This window comes from Rattus rattus, chromosome 5 (genome assembly GCF_011064425.1).
Source record: "Rattus rattus isolate New Zealand chromosome 5, Rrattus_CSIRO_v1, whole genome shotgun sequence".
Lineage (NCBI taxonomy): Eukaryota > Metazoa > Chordata > Mammalia > Rodentia > Muridae > Rattus > Rattus rattus.
Window position 1 is genome coordinate 50,308,285 of NC_046158.1, and position 19,272 is coordinate 50,327,556.

At 41.2% G+C, this 19,272-nt stretch overlaps 1 protein-coding gene across 2 annotated transcripts in view; it reads right to left on the bottom strand.

Annotated features, from left to right (window-relative positions):
- The window catches only part of Sp3 (Sp3 transcription factor), a 43,735-nt gene extending 25,045 nt beyond the window's left edge, over positions 1 to 18,690 (bottom strand). The window contains exons 1-4 of one of the 2 annotated variants that reach the window (XM_032903489.1): positions 18,516 to 18,690; positions 17,780 to 17,928; positions 17,218 to 17,343; positions 8,656 to 10,015 (exon numbers count right to left, since the gene is read on the bottom strand). In XM_032903489.1, coding sequence (XP_032759380.1) covers positions 8,656 to 10,015; positions 17,218 to 17,343; positions 17,780 to 17,928; positions 18,516 to 18,522 — 1,642 coding nt within the window. In that variant the 5' untranslated portion in view covers positions 18,523 to 18,690. The remainder of the gene's footprint in view (positions 1 to 8,655; positions 10,016 to 17,217; positions 17,344 to 17,779; positions 17,929 to 18,515) is intronic. The other variant, XM_032903488.1, reaches the window with a different exon arrangement.
- Positions 18,691 to 19,272: the final 582 nt, after the last annotated feature.

The window sequence follows — 19,272 nt, forward strand, 5'->3', positions numbered from 1 at the left end:
TCCTTATAAGATCTTTAAAAATTCTGTGTGTTCATTTGTGTTAAGTTTATGTGCACTACCTGTGTGAGGGTGTTGGGATTCACTGCAACTGGAGTTAGAGGCAAGTGTAAGCTATATGATATGGTGCTGAGAACTGAACTCTGGTCCTCTGCAAAGCACTAAGCACTCTAAACCACCGCTACCGCACCTCTACCTCCACCTCCACCCAACCCTATCTTCTTTGTCACTTACCTTCTCTCCTGACTTCAAGAATATAACTTCTATTTAATTGTTTATATTCTAGACTCAGTGTCCTCGCTTCTATTACCAGTCATTTCAAGGCAACAAATTACTTGTCACAACCAGATTAAGATACTCTTTAAACTGTCAACAATATCGGATTCACCCACCCTATAAATTCACTGTTTCAATACCTAATACTCTTACTTCCTTTCATCACTTTATCCTATGTAACTGAAACAGCCTTCTACCTTTAGTACTAGCTTCTTCTAGTTCCAATTTATTCCCGAAGTGTTTTCCAGCATTCATTACTCATGTTACTCCTCTTCAAACCGTTGCAATCCTAAATTAAAAAATAATACATTTCTAAGTCAGGCGTAGTGTCACACGCCTTTAATCCCAGCACTGGTTTATAGAGCAAGTTCCAGGACAGCCAGGACTAAATAGTAAGACCCTGCCCCTGCCCCTACCCCCAGAAAAGATAAATTTCTTACCACTAAAATTCAGTGTTCCACTCCTATCCAATTTTACTGTGAGACAGCTCAATAGGTCTATGTTCATGCAGCCCATCTCTGTATCAGATATGAAGAACTGATTTCCACAGATTGCCCTCACCATCACATTCATGGCAGTGGAGTACATGCACACACAGAAAATAGTAACACCATCCCCCTCCCCCAACAAGGTTTCTCTCTAGAGTCCTGGCTGTCAAACTCATTCTGTAAACTAGGCTGGCATTGAACTCAAGAGATCTGCCTGCTTTTCTGCCTTCCAACTGCTGGGATTAAAGGTGTGTGCCACCACCACCTGGCTAATAAATACAAGTTACTAGTCATAAGAAGTCCCACAAAATTAACCCAGGAGCATACTTTTGCATTTTTTTCCTTGAACAGGTCTTGCACCAGATTTCTCACAGAAACTTAATTTGCATATTACATCTTACACACCATTTGGTGGCTGGAGTGGAAAACAGGAAGAAATGATTAAACTGTCTCCAGGGCGGGCATACCTGTAATGTTAGCATTCATGAAGCAGAGGCAGGATGATTCATAGTTTAAGGCCAACCTGGGTTATACAAAGAGTACAATGAGATCTTATCTCAAAAACACCAACCAACCGCCCAAAGCAAAACATAAGGAAAAAGAAAGCCCACGCTGGAGAGATGGCTCAGCCTTTACAGGTTAGGTTCACAACCAACAATGCAGGAAATAAAAGGCCTGCTTGCTGAACAGGCTCCCACACCTTTTCACTCACTAGTAGGTATCTTGCCATAGTATCTCTCTTAGAATACAGACTTCCTCATTAAAGTTCTGCCTTCTCCCTATCAACTAAAAAAACCTCTTCATTTTATCATATAACTTAGTAACTTGCCAGTTACACAACACTACTGAGGACAACTTCATACTGTATAACTGGCTCACAAATCAGCAAACTAGAGAATACAAACATGTACCTAGTCCTTTTACAGATCACCCGATGATGAAAAAAGAACTATTTATTTGACCAAACATCCTTTTAAAACAAACCTTTCCACCCTCAAGTTTGTTGAGCCCTTTCTCTGTATTTATTCAAATAAGACAACCAAAATGTAAGACTCATAGGTTTTTATAAAAATGAGCTTTCTCCTTCAGATATAAGAACCAAAACTTTAGTCTATTATGAACGACTACCTCTACCCAAAACTCAACAACTACTTTCTTCAAAATACAAGAGACAAACCAGTACAGAGTTGTCTACTGGCACAATCCATCTGGCAAGATTTTCACAGGTAATAAAATTCTCCCACTTTTAAGCCAAGTTCAGTCACACACTGCCCAAGATATTACTAGGAACAGAATTCACTAACCTGAGCATTACAGATTTCTCCCAACAGAATTAAAATCTCATCTTTTAACAACTTTTGCATAGCCCAAAATGTCTACTCACACATGAGGTAAGATAAAGCTGAAGGCACGCCTCAGTAGTTAAGATAGCCGCTCTTCTAGAAGACTGAGATTTGGTTCCCAGCACCCTCATGGTGGCTCACAGCCATTTGTCACTCCACATTCACGGAACCCAAGGCCTTCTAACCTCTTCAGGCACCAAGCATGAGCATGGTGCACACATACAGGCAAGTAAAACACTCCTGTACATTAAAAAAAAAAAAAAAAGACTACCACTGATAATGGAACAGCTATAGCTTGTAATACCACAATCTGTTGTAATTCAGAAGGAGGATATATGTCCAGACATGTCAAGAGAACACGCAGGCATGGTAATGTCTGTGAATTTACCCTTATACTAGAGAGCCTATGGGTATAAAAATAGGTAGTAACAAGGTCAAATACTAGGAAGGAAAAGACCTTGCTTTATAAAGATGATACAGCAGGGCAGTGGTTGCACTTGCCTTTGATCCCACTTGGTAGGCACAACTGGCAGATTCAAGGCCAGCCTGTCTACAAAGTGAGTAAGTTCCAGGACAGCCAAAGGTACAAGGAAACCCTGGTAGGAGGGGGGGTGGGTGGGGCACTTTTCAATTTATTCCATCTTTTTGTTGATTTATTTTTGTTTTGTTTTCTGTTTCCCCCACCCAAGAAGACAGGGTTTCTCTGTAGCCCTGGCTGCCCTCAAGCTCAGAGTCACCTGCCTCTGTCTCCCAAGTGTTGGTATTAAAGGCATACACCACCACCACCACCACCACCAAAGAGCTGTTTCTAAAATTTTATTATTTTATAAACTTTATTATTTAAAAAGTATAAATAAAATATCACACACCAAAATTTAATATCACACACCAAAACTAACTAGGCCCAAAATCTATATACAATTCAATGAATTTATATGTAATTAATAATGTTAAAAATAGAAGCTGGGGGTTGGGGATTTAGCTCAGTGGCAGTAGCAAGCACAAGGCCCTGGGTTCGGTCCCCAGCTCCAAAAAAAGAAAAGAAAAAAAAAGTAGAAGCTGTCAAGTTTCACATTAAATTTTACACTTCTAGTACTGAATATTTTATCCATCACCACCAAGAACAAAAAAATCCATGACAGAATTAGAATCTGAAAAACAATTAGTTTCATATCCTCTTTCAGAACTCATGTCAATTATTTGTATTCACTCCTTCCTCATCCCTTGATGAGCTTTTCTTGTTCTATTTTCTTCATTCATGCTATATGTACCCACGGGTACACTCGTGTGTGTGTGTGTGTGTGTGTGTGTGTGTGTGTGTGTGTGTGTACATTTATACTATTCAATTCTAAAGGAAAATTTAAAAGAATTGCAGAAAAATAGTTTTTAAACTTCTTCTGTAGTCTTGTAAACTTGTGTTTTATGTGAGTATTTCTATTAAAATATGAGTATGTCAGCCAGAGATAGTAATAAACACCTTTAATCCTCCACTCAGAAGGCAGAAGTGGGAGCACCTCTGAGTTCAAGGCCAACCTGGTCTATATAGATAAACTCTTAAGACAAAAACAAAATCTACCAAACAAACAAAAAGAAAGAAAAAGTAGTATGTCTAAAGAATTAAAAGTACTAGAAAGAGAAAAAGTCAAGTGTGGAAGATACAGTGTTTTCCAATTTCATAGCAGACTCCACGAGCCAGACTAACAAAATGAGAGCAGCGAGGAGGAAGCATAGCTTACAACATACAATCAAAAATCCTGGATAAAGTTTCTACTAAGCAATAAAGACTAACGCTGTACCTGCGCCTCAGCAGCTATAAATAACTAGAAAAATGGGCTGGAGAGATGGCTCAGCGGTTAAGAGTATTGATTTCTCTTCCAGAGGTCCTGAGTTCAATTCCCAGCAACCACATGGTGGCTCACAACCATCTGTAATGGGATCCGATGCCCTCTTCTGGTGTGTCTGAAGACAGCTACAGTATTGTACTCAAATAAAAAGTGAATAAAAAATATTAAAAAAAAATAACTAGAAAAATACACTATCACTCAAGAGTATCCAATACTAAAACTACTCATTTTACAGCTCTAATTTCTTCAAGCAACCATCTCATACCCTCTTTCCCAAATGTGTGATATCTGTCCTCCTACCATCTAGTTTCTATTAAAAAAAAAAAAAGTTGTCTTTTTTTTTTTTTGCTTTGTTTTGGCCAGATTGTTCTTAATCAACTCATCTGTTAGGGAAGACATCTATCCATACCCCTCCCCAGTCACAACAATCACAATATGACTATCTCACTACAACATCCAACCCTATGCCTGTATCCTACATTTATCCTGCTTGTCTACTTAAACATCCTTGTTCCACTATGCCTTCTTTCTGGCATCACAAGTCCCTTTCTAACCACCATCTACTTCTGTTTCAGTAACCTTCCTAACAGGAAATTCCTTAGCCTGTAATTACACTACTTCCTAAGTAGGTATTAAGTTAGTAGTTAGGCTGTGTTGTATTAGATTCCTTGATCTCTAAAACTGATGAGTCAATGGCTTGAGTTTCACTTTTAAAAAAAAAAAAAAAAAAATCAGGGCTGGAGAGATGGCTGAGCAGTTAAGAGCACCGACTGCTCTTCCTGGGGTTTTGAGTTCAATTCCCAGCAACCACATGGTGGCTCACAACCATCTGTAATGGGGCCCTCTTCTGGTGTGTCTGAGGACAGCTACAGTATGCTCATAATTTTTTTTTTAAAGGTTGGAATAAAGGTTTAGTTAAAAGGTTTTTGATTTTGAGGACTTTTTAGACAATTACAGAGCACTGGTTTGGGGGTTTCTCCAGTAATTTAGAAAACTGACATTGAATTCTTATCTACCCAAACTAAAATGTTATACAAGGACATACTTTTTACGCATTTTCACCTAACTATCTATGTCTAAACAGATAAAACCTTTTTACTCTGAGAATGTCTTTCTCTTCCTACCCATCCTTCTTTTAATGCTGAGGATCAGGGCCTTGTGCGTGTGTGTATATATATATATCAGGGCCATATATACCATTAAACCCAGCTTTCACTTCCCCATCTTGCCACCTAAAAAGACAGTAAACAAAAGGTTTTCCTAATAACCTAATATTCACTGGGGCTTGGGAAATAGCTTAGCTAGTAAAAGGTCCACAGCACAAACATTAGGACCTAAGTTCAGATCCCTAATACCCACACAAAAAGAAAAAAGTGAAGCAGGGAGAGGTGAGGGGAGCCAGACAGCGTCCCCTGTGGTTGTGACCTTAGGAAAGGGGTAGTAACAAAGATCCTTTGAGGCTCACAGCCACCCATTCTAACCAAGCAGTAGGCACCAGACCCACAGACTGTCTCAAAAATCAAAGAAAAATAGGTTAAGGTGGACCTTATCATCAAGAAAGAAATTCAACATCAACCAACCTCTGCATTCATATCTACAACATCCATACCTACAAACATATAGACTTAATATTCTCCAAATGAAATTATACTATCTTTTATCACTTGCTTCTGGACTACCTATCAAAAAATAAATCCTACCTTGCATTTAAGCCAGTGTTTCTATTCAATAACATCTGAAGGTAACTTCTTGGAAGCATTCAATGTATCCCAGTCTAGTTTCATAATCAACACAAATCCAAAATATGTGTCCTGCATGGTGGCTCATGTCTGTACCCCAACACATGAGAGGCTAAAGAACAAGGACTGATGTATGACTACACTGAAAACTACTAAATTGTATGTATGCTTTAAGACAAGTTGTGTATGTGGATTATACTTCAGAATCTTTATAAATACCTCAGCTTGTGTCTTAAGATGTCTGTCACAAGTAGTTCTTACACAAAAGGATTAAATGCAAAACCTGTTGTATGCTAACCACTGAGCAACACCCCCAGTCTAGGATTCTCTTTTTAACTTCTTAAATAGGACTGCAGTTCACAAAAACATTTTGTTCATATTAGAATTTCCATGTCTGTCTCTCCCCACCCCTTCACACTCAGTGTTGTGGGGACACATAAAACTGAAAAATAGGATAGGAGAGATGGCTCAGAGGTTAAGACCAAGATTCAATTCCCAGCACTACATGACAGCTTACAACTGTCTGTAGAAATTCCAGTCCCAGGCCTCCTGACATCCTCACAGACATATTCACAGGCAGAATTCCAATGTATATAAAATCACAAAGAAATACCTTTAAAAAGTAGAAAAATAAATCTTAAAAGAGTGCCTGCCTATGCATGTATCAGGCCCCAGGCTTAATCTCCAGAATCAAGTAAATAAACTCATCACATTAGAACCACCATACGGTTTAGGAAGATCTACTTGCCAAACAAAAGTCTTGTAAGGAAAGAGAAAACAAGCTAGGCATGGTTTGAAGCAGAAGGATCAATGCTGCAAATTAAAGCCCAGCCTGCCTTACACCACAATGGTTTGCACATCACTCGCCTACAGTAACACACAAAGAATAATTTTTTAAAAGCTATTACCTTTTAAAGTTATGCAATGCAACAGTTGGAAATTTTGTAAACGTTTTTTACTGAGTTATCAAGTAGGCTTTCAGGGAAACCCTTAATTTGTCTTTAAAAAGTACAGTCATTAAGAATACAATAAACAGGGGTTGGGGATTTAGCTCAGTGGTAGAGCGCTTGCCTAGGAAGCGCAAGGCCCTGGGTTCGGTCCCCAGCTGGGGGGGAATAGAACCTAAAGTGTTTAAGAATACAATAAACAGGGTTCGGTCCCCAGCTCCGAAAAAAAGAATTAAAAAAAAAAAAAAAAAAAAGAATACATTAAACATTTATACAGTTTAAAGGGTTTTTTTCTTTATACATATGTACCTATGTCTGCATGTATATGCACTCACACGAATGTGCAGGGCTTACAGAAGCCAGGAAAAGATGCCAGGCCTTTAAGAGCTGGAGTTACAGGTAGTTGTGAGTCACCCAACAAGCTGGGATCAGAACTAGTGCTCACGTACAAGTGCTCTTAACCACTGAGTTGAGATGCCTCTAGTCGTGAGTTTAAAATTTAACCATCAGTCAGTGTGACATGAAAAACCAAGTAACTTTTTAATATTAGGAAAAGGATTGCTGAATGGATTCTCAGGCTCTCTAGAAGTTTACAGATCAAATTTTGAAAAACTCTATTCTAAATCTGTTACTGGTGGTGCACACCTTTAATCCTAGCACTCAGGAAGCAGATGGAGGCAGATCTGAGTCTGAGGCCAGCTGATGCTACAGGAAAACCTTATGTCAAAAAATAAAAAAATTTTAAAAAATTATATATATACATATATATATATGTATATATATGTATACACACACGCACATACACATATATGTGTATATACATATACACACACATATATATACACATATATACACACACACATTTATTTTAGAGAGAAAGGAAAATTTTATTCTAACTAGTTTCAGAAAACCCAGATACAATAATTTCTAAACGAAAATCTGAAATCCAAAGACAAACTCATCTTTCTAGGCATATATAACAAATTTGTAAGAACACAAAGGAGAGAGAATGGGAAAAGGCATTCATTAAAAGTGATGATAGAAATTACTTCAATTCAATTCTGTGCCCCAATTCAAGACTTTAGAAGCAGACTGGAAAGTTTAAACAGTATAACCTCCACAGATATCTAAATATGAAGTAGAAGAATTAAAGTTATAAAAGGAATTAGTGCAAAACAAAAATATTCATTGTTATCTAAACAAATAACATTAATAGAGTAACGATGATGCTACTTTTTAAGCTTCATTAGTTGTGCTTGCAAAACATTCAATGAATAGACCTGAAACATCTAGAATACATAATTATCATATATTATAGCTATCTCTGACAACCAAATTTAATGGCCACATCACAAAAAAATAAATAAATAAATAAATCAAAGAATGTTGGTTGTACATAGTTTCTATTTCTAGTTCATAGTTGTTCTGTCTAACATCTACATTTTACACAGTGACGAAATAGAATCTTCCAGAGAAAAACAGCTAAGTCAAAATCACATACCTAAAGGCTGAGACAGCTAAGTACTCTCAAGCCCCAGAATCATGCTTTATTATGCCAACCTGATACTCCACCCAAATAAAATATATACTACATTTAATTCAGCCAGACATGGTGGCACAAACCTTGAATCACAGCACTGAGGAGACAGAAGTAGGCATATCTGAGTCCAAAGCCTGCTTAGTCTACATAACAAGTTCCAGGCTAGCCTTGGACTAACTTTTATTCCCTCTCCATAAAACAGAAGTCAAATTCATACCATACCAAGACCAATACGCATTCTCCTGCCAAATTAAAGAAATAAAAATGTATGATGCTTGATAGTACCAATCAGATGTTAAAACAAATAACTGTTATAAAAAACTATTACCAGTACAGTAGAAAATCTTTGACTTCAAATAAACAAAGTTTCAAAAAGAATTTGGAAGATACTATGAAGCCCCTTATATATAAACACAAGGATATAGCAAAGTCCTCCTGTGTATTACCATTGCACTCTGAGTGACATATCATTAAGACTCACCTGCAGGACTGTCAGCATTCTCTCCTGGGTGTAGCTGTATACCAGTAGAATCTATAGAATTTACTGTAACTGTCTGTAGATTTGGCAACTGACCAGTGCTTAGACTAACTGGAGTTGAAGTCAAGGCTCCACCTGCTGCAACTTGACCAAGCGTGAGTGTCTGAACAGGCGTCAAAGTAATTTGTTGGGCAGCGGTATTCTGTATTTGCAAATTCTGCAAGTTCTGGACCCCTTGTACTTGAAATGTTTGCCAGGTTATCTGTCCAGAAGGGGTCACTGTCTGTGCCTGAATTAAAAAAGTTCCAGGATTCAGCTGCAACTGAAGGTTTTGCAAAGCCTGTTGTGATATATTTTGACCACTGGCTTGCACGCCATGGATTGTCTGTGGTGTAATACCTTGCACAATTTGGGCTTGACTGGTTGGCTGTTGAGAATCTTGAAGTTGTAGATGTTGTACAACAGGCTGTGCTGTAGAAACCTGAATATTCTGAGCCTGTGTCTCTTCAGAAACAGGCGACTGGATATAATTTCCCTGAAGATCTGAAGAATGGACTTGCCCACTAGTAGTAGTCAAGCTATTTGTGTTTTGCTGTAATATACCTGTACTATCTATTGTAACAGGCAACTGTGATGAAGAGGATGTTGGCACAAATAAATCTGTATCAGCATTAGTTTCATTAACATCAGGAGAAACCCGCTCACCAGTCCTTTCTGAATTGTCTGAACTATCCATAGCTTGTCCTGTGTTTATCAAATGTCCATCGGCATTAATGCCTGCAGTCATTGTCTGAGAACTTCCCGAGAGTCCCAAAGAATCTAGATCGACACTATTGATTGGTACAAAGGTAATATTTCCTGGCAGACCAAGAGGCACATTAGCAACTACTTGAGTTTGGCCAGGAAATGATGAGCCACCAATTGCAACTCCCTGAACCTGGACTTGACCAGTCTGTGGTATGAGATTCTGGATATTAGCAGGAGGTGTTCCAGAGGCAAGTAAGGTTTGATTAGAGCCAGGAATGATCTGAATTTGGCTGCTTTCTTGATTTATACCCCCATTATCTGAGGAGCCTGTGAAGCCAATCTGAACCTGCTGAGCGTCTGTTGACTGAATCTGTGGTATTACTTGATATTGAACATTGGACACTGTACCATTTGATGAATCTGATCCTGGTGCAACTGAAAATATTTGTTGATTCTGCAAATTCTGAAGGGGAAGGACATACTGCCCACTTGAAGTAGCAGCACCTGGAATCTGTACTAGATTACCAGCTTCATCTTTTATAGTCGTAGGTGTAGCTGACAAAACCTCCCATCGGTTTGGTGCTCCTCCTAACTGTGCAGAAGCCAAATCACCTGTCTGGATGAAGAAAACAAAAATGTTGTGATGTATTATTTGTGACAGCTTAACCCAATTTGCAAAAATCTCACCTGGTTTAAATTCGACTATGTGAAAAATAAAAGCCATCTTAACACAAGAGTTCTAACACAAAAGCAGCATTAGACATACCATAATAATTTTCATTTCTTAATGTAAGTCATTAAAAGCATAATACATCCTATTTAAATGGGCATATGTCTTGATCAGAATATTCTAGATTACATTACAGCCACACTTTTTGGTAAGGTGGGCAAGGTCTCACTATGTTTGTTGCCCAAATTCATCTTAAAACTCACATATTCACATAATTCTCCCATCTCAGCCAAATCTGCTGAATAAACTGGAACTACATAGGTGCACACTACAGTGCCTGGCAATAATGCCTGATCTTTTAATCACTCACCTACAGTCTTTAAACTGCATAAAACAGAGGGGCATAAGCAAGATTATAAACAGGACAGAGTACAAAGACTATTCAACTCGCTAAAAATATTTAAATAAGCTGGCTTATTTAAACAACTTTAGTATTTAAATTTTAATATTTAAATAATCCTGATTCTTGGGAGGCAGAGGCAAATGAATATCTTTAGTTCAAGGCCAGTCTAATCTATAATGCAAGTTTTAGGACAACCAGGGCTACAAAAAGAAAACCTGTCTCAAAAAACAAACAAAACAAAAAAACTTTAAATAAACTCAGATCAGATAGAAAACACCTGTAATGACAACACTCTGGAGACAGAAGCAGAGGACTGCCTCAAATTTAAGACTAGCTTGGGCTATTAAGGCAAGCCTGGGCTATATAACAAGAGTTTTTAAATGATATCAGGCACTATAGGGAGAAGAGGGAGTCACAAACAGCATGAAGTCTGTTACCAAGTCATGTGAATTAGGAGAGCAAATCTATTGTTATTGCTATGTCATAAAACTAAAAACACTCAAGTTTATGATGTGTAAACCACCAAACAACATATTTTTTTCTTTAGGGTGGTGAGGGAGGGAGGGGTTAAGACTTTTAAAAAACAAAAACCCACTTAGCAGCTGGGTGATGTTAAGGCTCCTCCTATCTATAATCCCAGCACAGGGAAGCTGATCATCTAAGGCCAGCCTGGGCTATCAAGTAAGGCCTTGTCTCAAAGAAAAACAAAACTTAATGAGAAAAAGGAATTGCCCTCATGACTACACAGAAAAATAGCTAAGTCTATGAAGTCTTACTACCAGGTAAGTACTGGAGAATAAAGAATGTGACTGTATCTATTACTCTGAAACTGCAGTAGAATACGAAGCATACATGTTTTACATCTGTAACCCAGAAGAATCTGAGCTGTCATTCCCTAGAGTTTATAGATTCAACATTTAAAAAAAAAGTCCTACATGGCAAGGTCAACAAATAGATTCCTTTAAGGGAATAAAAATAGCAATATCTGACATTTGGGCTTTTCTTTTATATGCCAAATACCACAGTTCATGCTTTTAAAGCAATCCTGTGATAGACACTATTATAACATCTATACTTCATAGATGAGAAATGAGAGAGACAAGGCACACAGTTATCAAACAGCAGACAATACTAAGGGTAAGCCCACCTCTAGAACCCAAAGTCCTCTCAACTACTGTTATGCTCACCCCTCTAATGACCAGGAGTAAAGTATACTAAGGCCAATTATAAAATAAAGACACTGGAAAGAAGACCATATATTATTTACCATCAAAATAAAGCCATTATGACCTCGTTTTGTTCCAGATTTATTTGTGATTTTCAATAACTCTGTATATCACTGGACAATGAAAAATACAAAAAACAGTTTGTCCAGCAATGTCAAAGTAGATATATGACTGAGAATCAAGGAATCTTTAGATGAACCAAAACAGCATATCCATTTCTTATGAAGTACTATTTGAGGGCAAGTCTAGTTTATAACTTACACTAACTTCTGTGGAAAAATTTTTTACAACAGTATTTAACTTTTTTTTATGGTCACAGATCCCCTTTGAGAATATATAAGACATTAACAAATTCACTACACAACTTTCATGCAGTTGAAAAGTCTGTATTTCAACAAATGAACCACAGTTCTTTTCTGTCTTAATGCAACATTTAAGTGCATTTGTGAAGATGAAATAAGAATGTACAAGCGAATGTACAAGCAAAATAAAAATCTTTGTCCACAAACGGTCACAATTTTATGCAAACAAGTGTAGACACATGCTAATACAATGTGAAAAGTGGCATACACTAGTCATACAATCAAAGCACAATGTGGGAACAGAAAGGATGGGGGGTGGGATCACCCACACCAATTCTGAAGTCATGTTAGAATGTAAATTTTCACTTTGGTCAGTTAAAGGCATTAATAAAGGTGTAGAGATGATAAAATCCACAAGATAAAAACTAACTTAAAAGAATCCAAGAGGATCCACAAGTCTTATATTCAGACAAAAACAATGGGGACCCTTCTATAAACTTGTAAATGGCTTTCCAGACCATGCTAAATTGTTCAAACTTTTTATTCCGTAGAGAGTAAATGAAAACTATACAAGGTTTATAGGGTTTATAAGCAAGTAAATGGTGCAATCACATCTGTATTTATAAAAAGAAACTAAAGGTTCAGTGAAGGAGACTGAAATAAATAAAGAAAATGAATCCACTCAAATCTCCAGGCCTGAACTCAAATACACATAAAAACTTAACTTCAACGTTTATATCAAAGATCAGGCACTGAAGTCAGTTTTGGTCAATTCTAATTTAGAAATGAAATTATAACCAGAAGTAATCTTTCCAAACATAAACAATTTGTTTTATTTCAGTCTTTTGGCATTTTAAGTAAATTGATATTTACTTAATCTATTGTATATTTATGCAGTAATTAAATCTGCATAAAATGAACAAAATCCATTCATTATCTTAAGTTATTGTTCAACTGAAAATCAACAATTTTTTAGCTTGCACTAAATTCACAAACATTCTTGGGTTATTTAGAGAATATAGTACTTTGTCATAAGCTAATTTTACAAAACTGTATTTTGTCCATTTTTTTTTAAAAATGACAAATGTATGACACCTAAAGATATATAGATAGGCAATTTTTTACAAGAGTAATAATTAATTAGGTATTTAGCCATTAGTAAGCATCTTTCTAGTTAATAAATTCCTTAACTGTAAACAGCTACTCAAGTACAAGTCTGCACAAACACTGCCCATGTCACCCCTTCAGAGCTAAATAAACTACAGTGCCAACAACTTCCATAGAATAAGCAGTTAAATGAAGGGAGAAATCTGCATATCCAAGGCAAAATATATTAAAACTTTTGTGAATAATCCTAAAGTGAAAAGCATAAAAAAAATATATATTTAAGGCCAGGTACAGTTATTTATACCTAATTCCAAACATTTGGCAGAACCTCACATTTGAGGCCAACCTAAGGCAATATGTACATAAATGCATGTATATGTGAAGTCCTTATCTGAAAAAGGAAAGCAAACCACATACACATAAATATATATATATGCTCACAGATGTACACCTATATGCAAAGCATTTAAGTCCAAGTTATCATTAATTACTAAAACTGCATCAGGTTTTAAAAATACCCATTAGATATCTGAAACAAAAATCAATGTATAGTTATGAATAAATATATTAGTTTCAAACAAAATTACAGAAAGATATATATAGAATGAAAGAAATCATCAGTAAAACTGACTTTTAGATATGAGCACCTAAGGAACTATAAACATCAATTTTAAACCTACTTATGTAATTCCTCAATGAGCAAATTCCAGATAGTCCAAACATTACAAAGTCTGAAGTTTGAAGCCCTTTCCTTCATAAAAGAAGTTCCACCAACATACCAATGGAAAAGATCAAGTACACTAAATACCAAACAGAGAAGGGATAAATTAGAAAGTCATCTAATACCAAAGGCAGTAACTGGTAAGACCTTGGGTTGGCTTAGGTGCCTGATAACCCTCTATGTAAGTTTCCAGATAAAACTAAGTCTCAGTAATTCTAATATTCTTATTAGAAAATTAACAAGAAAAACATCATCTAACATCAAAGTTGACGCTGTAAAGTTGTAAGGAGGCACTGTTCATTCTTCCTTGGTGTATACACATAACAAGGTGAAAAGGACCATAATCTAGGCCTTGGGTGATTGTGGCACACCCAGTGGTGTTGTTATAGCAATTCATGACATGGGCATTCTCCAATGCAACTAGGCATAAAAATGATGGGTGGAGACTGAAGGAGAAGAAAAGATCATGGTCTGTCTGTCTGTCTTCTTAGACTGTACCAGTGGGAAGGGAAAAAGATATTCTCACTGCATTTTGAAAGAATGGTTAACTTCTTAGACCCCACTAGTGGCTTTATTAGTGGCCAGAAGGGTGTAACTGAAAACCAGAACAAGTGTGAAACTAAGGTGGAGGCACACACATTCTGGAGCAGATAATAAAATTTCATCACAACTCAGACGGCAATGGCACTGTAAGGGCTTCCCTGCCCCCAATCAGTATGTAGGGGTGGAATGGAAACCAAGGCTTTGAAATGCTAGGTAAGCACTGTCTGTCACTGTTACATCCTAGCCCTGTAAGGTCTTAATGGTAAAGCTCCCTCTCTTGAAATGAAAGTATTCACTTTTTAAATGTGCCAACATTTACCTGCAAAACTAATGGACATTGAATTTATAACTTAAATGGGTGATTCTTATAATATTTTTTGTATAGTTTATTGCCCAAAAGCACAAATAAAATAAAGTATCCACAAGGTCATGACTGTAATTTGTACAATATACACAGAGATCTCATCTCCTAATAATAAAATACAAAGGAACTTTGCTGTATCATCTTTGGATGCCCATATTATAGGTCATCATAGATGAAACCACTGGGACTGTCTTAAGTTTTAGCCCTGGACACCCTTGGCTAGGATCCTCTCTATTACAAGTTCTAAACTCGAATGGTAAAACAATTCTCTAGTGAACACTGCCTCTCAAGGTACTTATCATCTTGAAATACCAAGCTAAATTGCCATTAGGCTGAACTTCTGCACTTGACAGAACACTTTAACTATCTTGAACTAGAGCCTAGATCAGAAAATAAACCTTAATGGAAAAACTGACAAAACTCAAAATCTGTAGCTCCTAATGTTAGTGATGCACAGACTTGAAAACTGTGCCACAATAGACAGCACTGGGGAAACCAGGTGAAAGGTAACGTAACTAACACTAGATTCCCTGCTCGCTGTACATCTAAAAACAGTCCACAACTTTCAAGACACTCCAATAACAGTAATTGCCAATAATTTGTGAGTACTTAAAATATATTGAAATATAGTCTTAAATGTTGAAAATATCCTAATAAATTCATCTGAATTCATTTTTTAGACATTCTGAAAAACTTTAAATCACTTTGAAGCTGGAAATTAATTTTTTTCCCATTAGTGTTCACACAAAGACTGCTCTCATGTTTTTCACCTTATTCAACTTTCAGCTCAGTTTATTTCAACTTTGCTCATAGTGAGAAATTTGGAAGAACTCAGATTTATCAGGCAATAAACATGCACAAAATCTAAGTTTAGGGGCTTCTCTAGCAAACTGTACTTTCATATTATTACTTTTACAAATAAATCAGACTGTCCGCGCTCATGAGGCAGGAAATGGATGTTCTTAGTACTGAGGAAAGTTGAGAGAAGCCTAAAGAAGCCTAAGGACATGACACACACAGGTCGCTGGAGCCATGTGGTGATCCCCAGTGGGTCTAAGCACAAGGTTCTCCCCCTAAGCTTTCTGTCACCACTCTCCCTCCCCATCTGTAAGCACGCTCCTAAACTTTGATAGTCACATGAGAAATTTTACTGTATAATTTATTTTTCAATTTTACTTCTGAGGTAGTTTATTAAAGTAAACAATAAACTTATTTTGGCTCTTTGGGACTAGGGAAATATAACTTATTTTTAAAGTTTACTAATCTGCCTAAGTTTGTTTAAATATGTTTTCCCAAACAGACTTTGGCTTTTGATATTTTAATCTGCTTGAAAAAATACAAGACATTAAACATTCCCACTGCCCATACTATAATTTCAGACTAAAATTATCCATTTACTAATAATATAGTGTAACGATTAACGTTGAATGACTAGTATATAACTGCTAACTTTTCTAACAATAACAACTGAACTGCCACTACATAAATCGACTGCTATAAACCAACTCTTAAAAACTTAGTCTTGAGAAGTGTTTTAACTATCTTAACAGGTGAACACACCTTTTCGCAGCAAAGGTCCACACAGATGTAAAATTCACATTTTTCTACAGCACCTAATTTTACACTGAGTCTTCACATAAGACTTCCAGCTCCTCTGCACATCCTAGACATTCTAAAACTTACAAAAGAATCCCAACACATCCTTATCAGACTAGTTATAATAAAAATGAAGTGTTGCCAACTAAGCTCAACTTTAAGTATGGAGTGTACTAACATGCATGTAAACAAAATGACTTCCATCTACTTTTTAAGATTGATAGTCCTGAAACCTTCAAAGGCCGAAGTTATTACTCACTCCTAAATTTCAATAGCCAACTGTCTCACTTAACCCTCAGAAAAACACTAGCGCAAAGTTGGAGTAGTCTGCAAAAAGTCAACAATTATAAATGATCAGGTTAGAAAAAGACACAGTGATAAAAATGTTCGACCCTGCGTATAAAAGAACATGCTCCTTAAATGATCTTCTGCCTAAATTACTCAAGATCTGGAAACTTGCTCCAGATTCTGAAACTCTAGAAACTACAGCCACTGCCTCGGTAGGTGATACTATCAATGGCCGATAGGCTGTGCTTGCAAATGTAGTGCAGAGCGAATGAGTTTTCAAGTCCTGATACAAATTACTTAAACATCCATTTTGGAGTCCTATGCCCACCCCCACCCCACACCACACCACCGCCGCCTCAGACTTCATTTTGTGAGGAATTTTGCGCGCGATGCCGCAGTGACAATCTCCGGAAAGCGCGGGCCGGCCTGGGCTCCCACCCGGGACGCGAGCTGGCAGGAAAGCGCGCGGGCCGGACAGCCCGCGCGTGGAGGGGCTCCCGCGGCGGCGGGAGGCCTGGGTTGGCGGGCGGGCGCGCCGCAGGCCCGGGATGGCGGGCGCGGGGCCTCGGCGGGGGCGGGCCGCGCGCGCGGGACTTACCGCCTCCGGCGGCGGCGGGGGGACCCCGGCGGCGGCGGCCGCCTCCTCGTCGTCGTCGCCCGGCGATGGCGGCCCCATCTTGCTGCAGGTAGCGGCCAGCAGAGCGAGCGGTGACGGCTGAGTGTCCTACCCGCGATGGGCGGGTTCAGAGGGGAGACAGGGAGGGGTGGCGGTTAGGGCCGGGCCCGCTCGCACAGGAAGTACGGCTCGCTCCGCGCCTGGCCTCGCCGGCCGGGCCCGCGCTCTCCTCCTCCGGGTCGGCGGCGCCTCTCCCTGCGCTCGGCCCGCCTCGGCGGCCCGCGGCGGACGGCTGCGCGCCGGGCCTTCCTCCGCCCGGATCCCACCCGGGAGGGCGCGCACACTTGCACACTCACACACGCACAAAAAAGGCGGCGGGCGGGGGCGCGCGGGCGGGGTCGGAGCGTTGGCGCCTCGGGCGGGCAGCTCCCGGGGCGGGGGAGGGGCGGGCGCGCGCGGGAGGGAGGGAGGGAGAGAGGAAGGGAGGGCGAGGGGAGGAGAAAGCGGCGCGCGGGGAGCCGGGCCGCGCTCAGCCGCTCCTCACCTGGGCCGCCGCCGCCGCCGCCGCGCCGTTTCCGTGCTGCTGCTGCTGCTGCTGCTGTTGCTGCAGATACTCGCCGTGGCCGCCGCCGCCGCCGCCGCTGTCCACGTCCAAGGCAGCCATTTCCTCTTGTTTCACGGGCTTTTCGGGAGCTGCAGGCACAGCGCGGGGGGGGGGTGGGGCGGGGAGGAAGGCGGGTGCGGGGAGGGAGGGGGCCCGCGGGCCGCGGCCACATTAGCGCCAGCCGGCCCCGGCCCCTTCCCCTCCCCCCGGCCGCGGCCGCGGCGGCGCGCTCCCTCCTCCCCTCCTGCTGCCCCCGCCCGCCGCGGCTGTAACCCTCCTCCTCCTCGTTCCCTCCTCCTCCTCCCCGCGCTGCCCCTGCCCCCTCTCCTCTCTCCTCTCCTCTCCTCCCCTTTCCCTCCGCGGCGCTCGCTCCTCTCGCACCGTCAGTCACTCACACACGCCCGCCCGCCGCCCGCGCCCGCACACAGGGGGATGCGCTCCCGGCGGACTGGGCCGCCCGCCCCGAGCCCGGCGGGCACTCGGCGCTGGCGCTGGAGGGCTGGACGCTGGCTGGCGGGGAGGGAAGGGAGGCGGAGGGGAGTGCGGGTTTCTGCCTCCACAGACACTCGGTCGCGCACTCGGGGCCGGGAGCCGGCGGTGGCGGCCCCGGGCTGGCTGTGGGCGGCAGTGGCGGCGGCGGAGGCAGCAAGGGTTGCTCTCTCTCGGCTTTACGTACCGGTCATAGTGTGTTTAGGACACCTCAGGCGGGGCTCCCCGCCGCCTTACACATGGTGAGAAGCGAAGGCGGCGGCGGCGGGAGAGGATGCGGGAAGCGGCGGCGGACACGGCCGGAGCGGTCCGGGGATTTTTTTTTTTCCTATTTTGATTGACTGTGCGGGAAACACAAAAGGTGGAGCCTCCAGCCCAAAAGGGGGGAAGAGGGTGACAGCCCGCCCGGAAGTTCCGCCCCTCTTCCCGGCGCTCATTTGCCGCTGGGCTCTCCGTCAGCTGTGTTCATTGGTCCGGACGCCTGTCCGTCGCTTGGCCAGGCGGCGGGCTTCCTGTTTGCCCCCGGGTTGAAGGGGAGAGACAATGAGCGGCCGTGGCGCCGTAGGTTCCTGAGAACGGCCCCGGCTCGCGCGTTACCCCGCTGTGCCAGCCTCGTTCCTCGGCTACGGCTGCCAGGCCCGAGGCGCAAGCCTCTTCCACTCGTTGGCTCTTCGTGCAGGCCTCGCCAAGCTGTCGGGGAGCTGAACTGGGGAGGAAGTCCGTCCCCGGTGGCTCCGGCTCCACTCGACGTTTCCTCCATCCTGGCAGCCGCCTGGACTGGATCTCCCCAGGGCCTGGGCTCTCGAAGCTGGTTCTTGCCAGCGCTGCCAGGAGGCCACCACCGCTCAGCCCCAAGGCTGCCGCTGCTACTGAGCAAACCGGACCCGCCCCATGAGCCCTGGGGGAGGGAGCTGGTATTGGGGGAGACACCCCCTCCGAGGCTG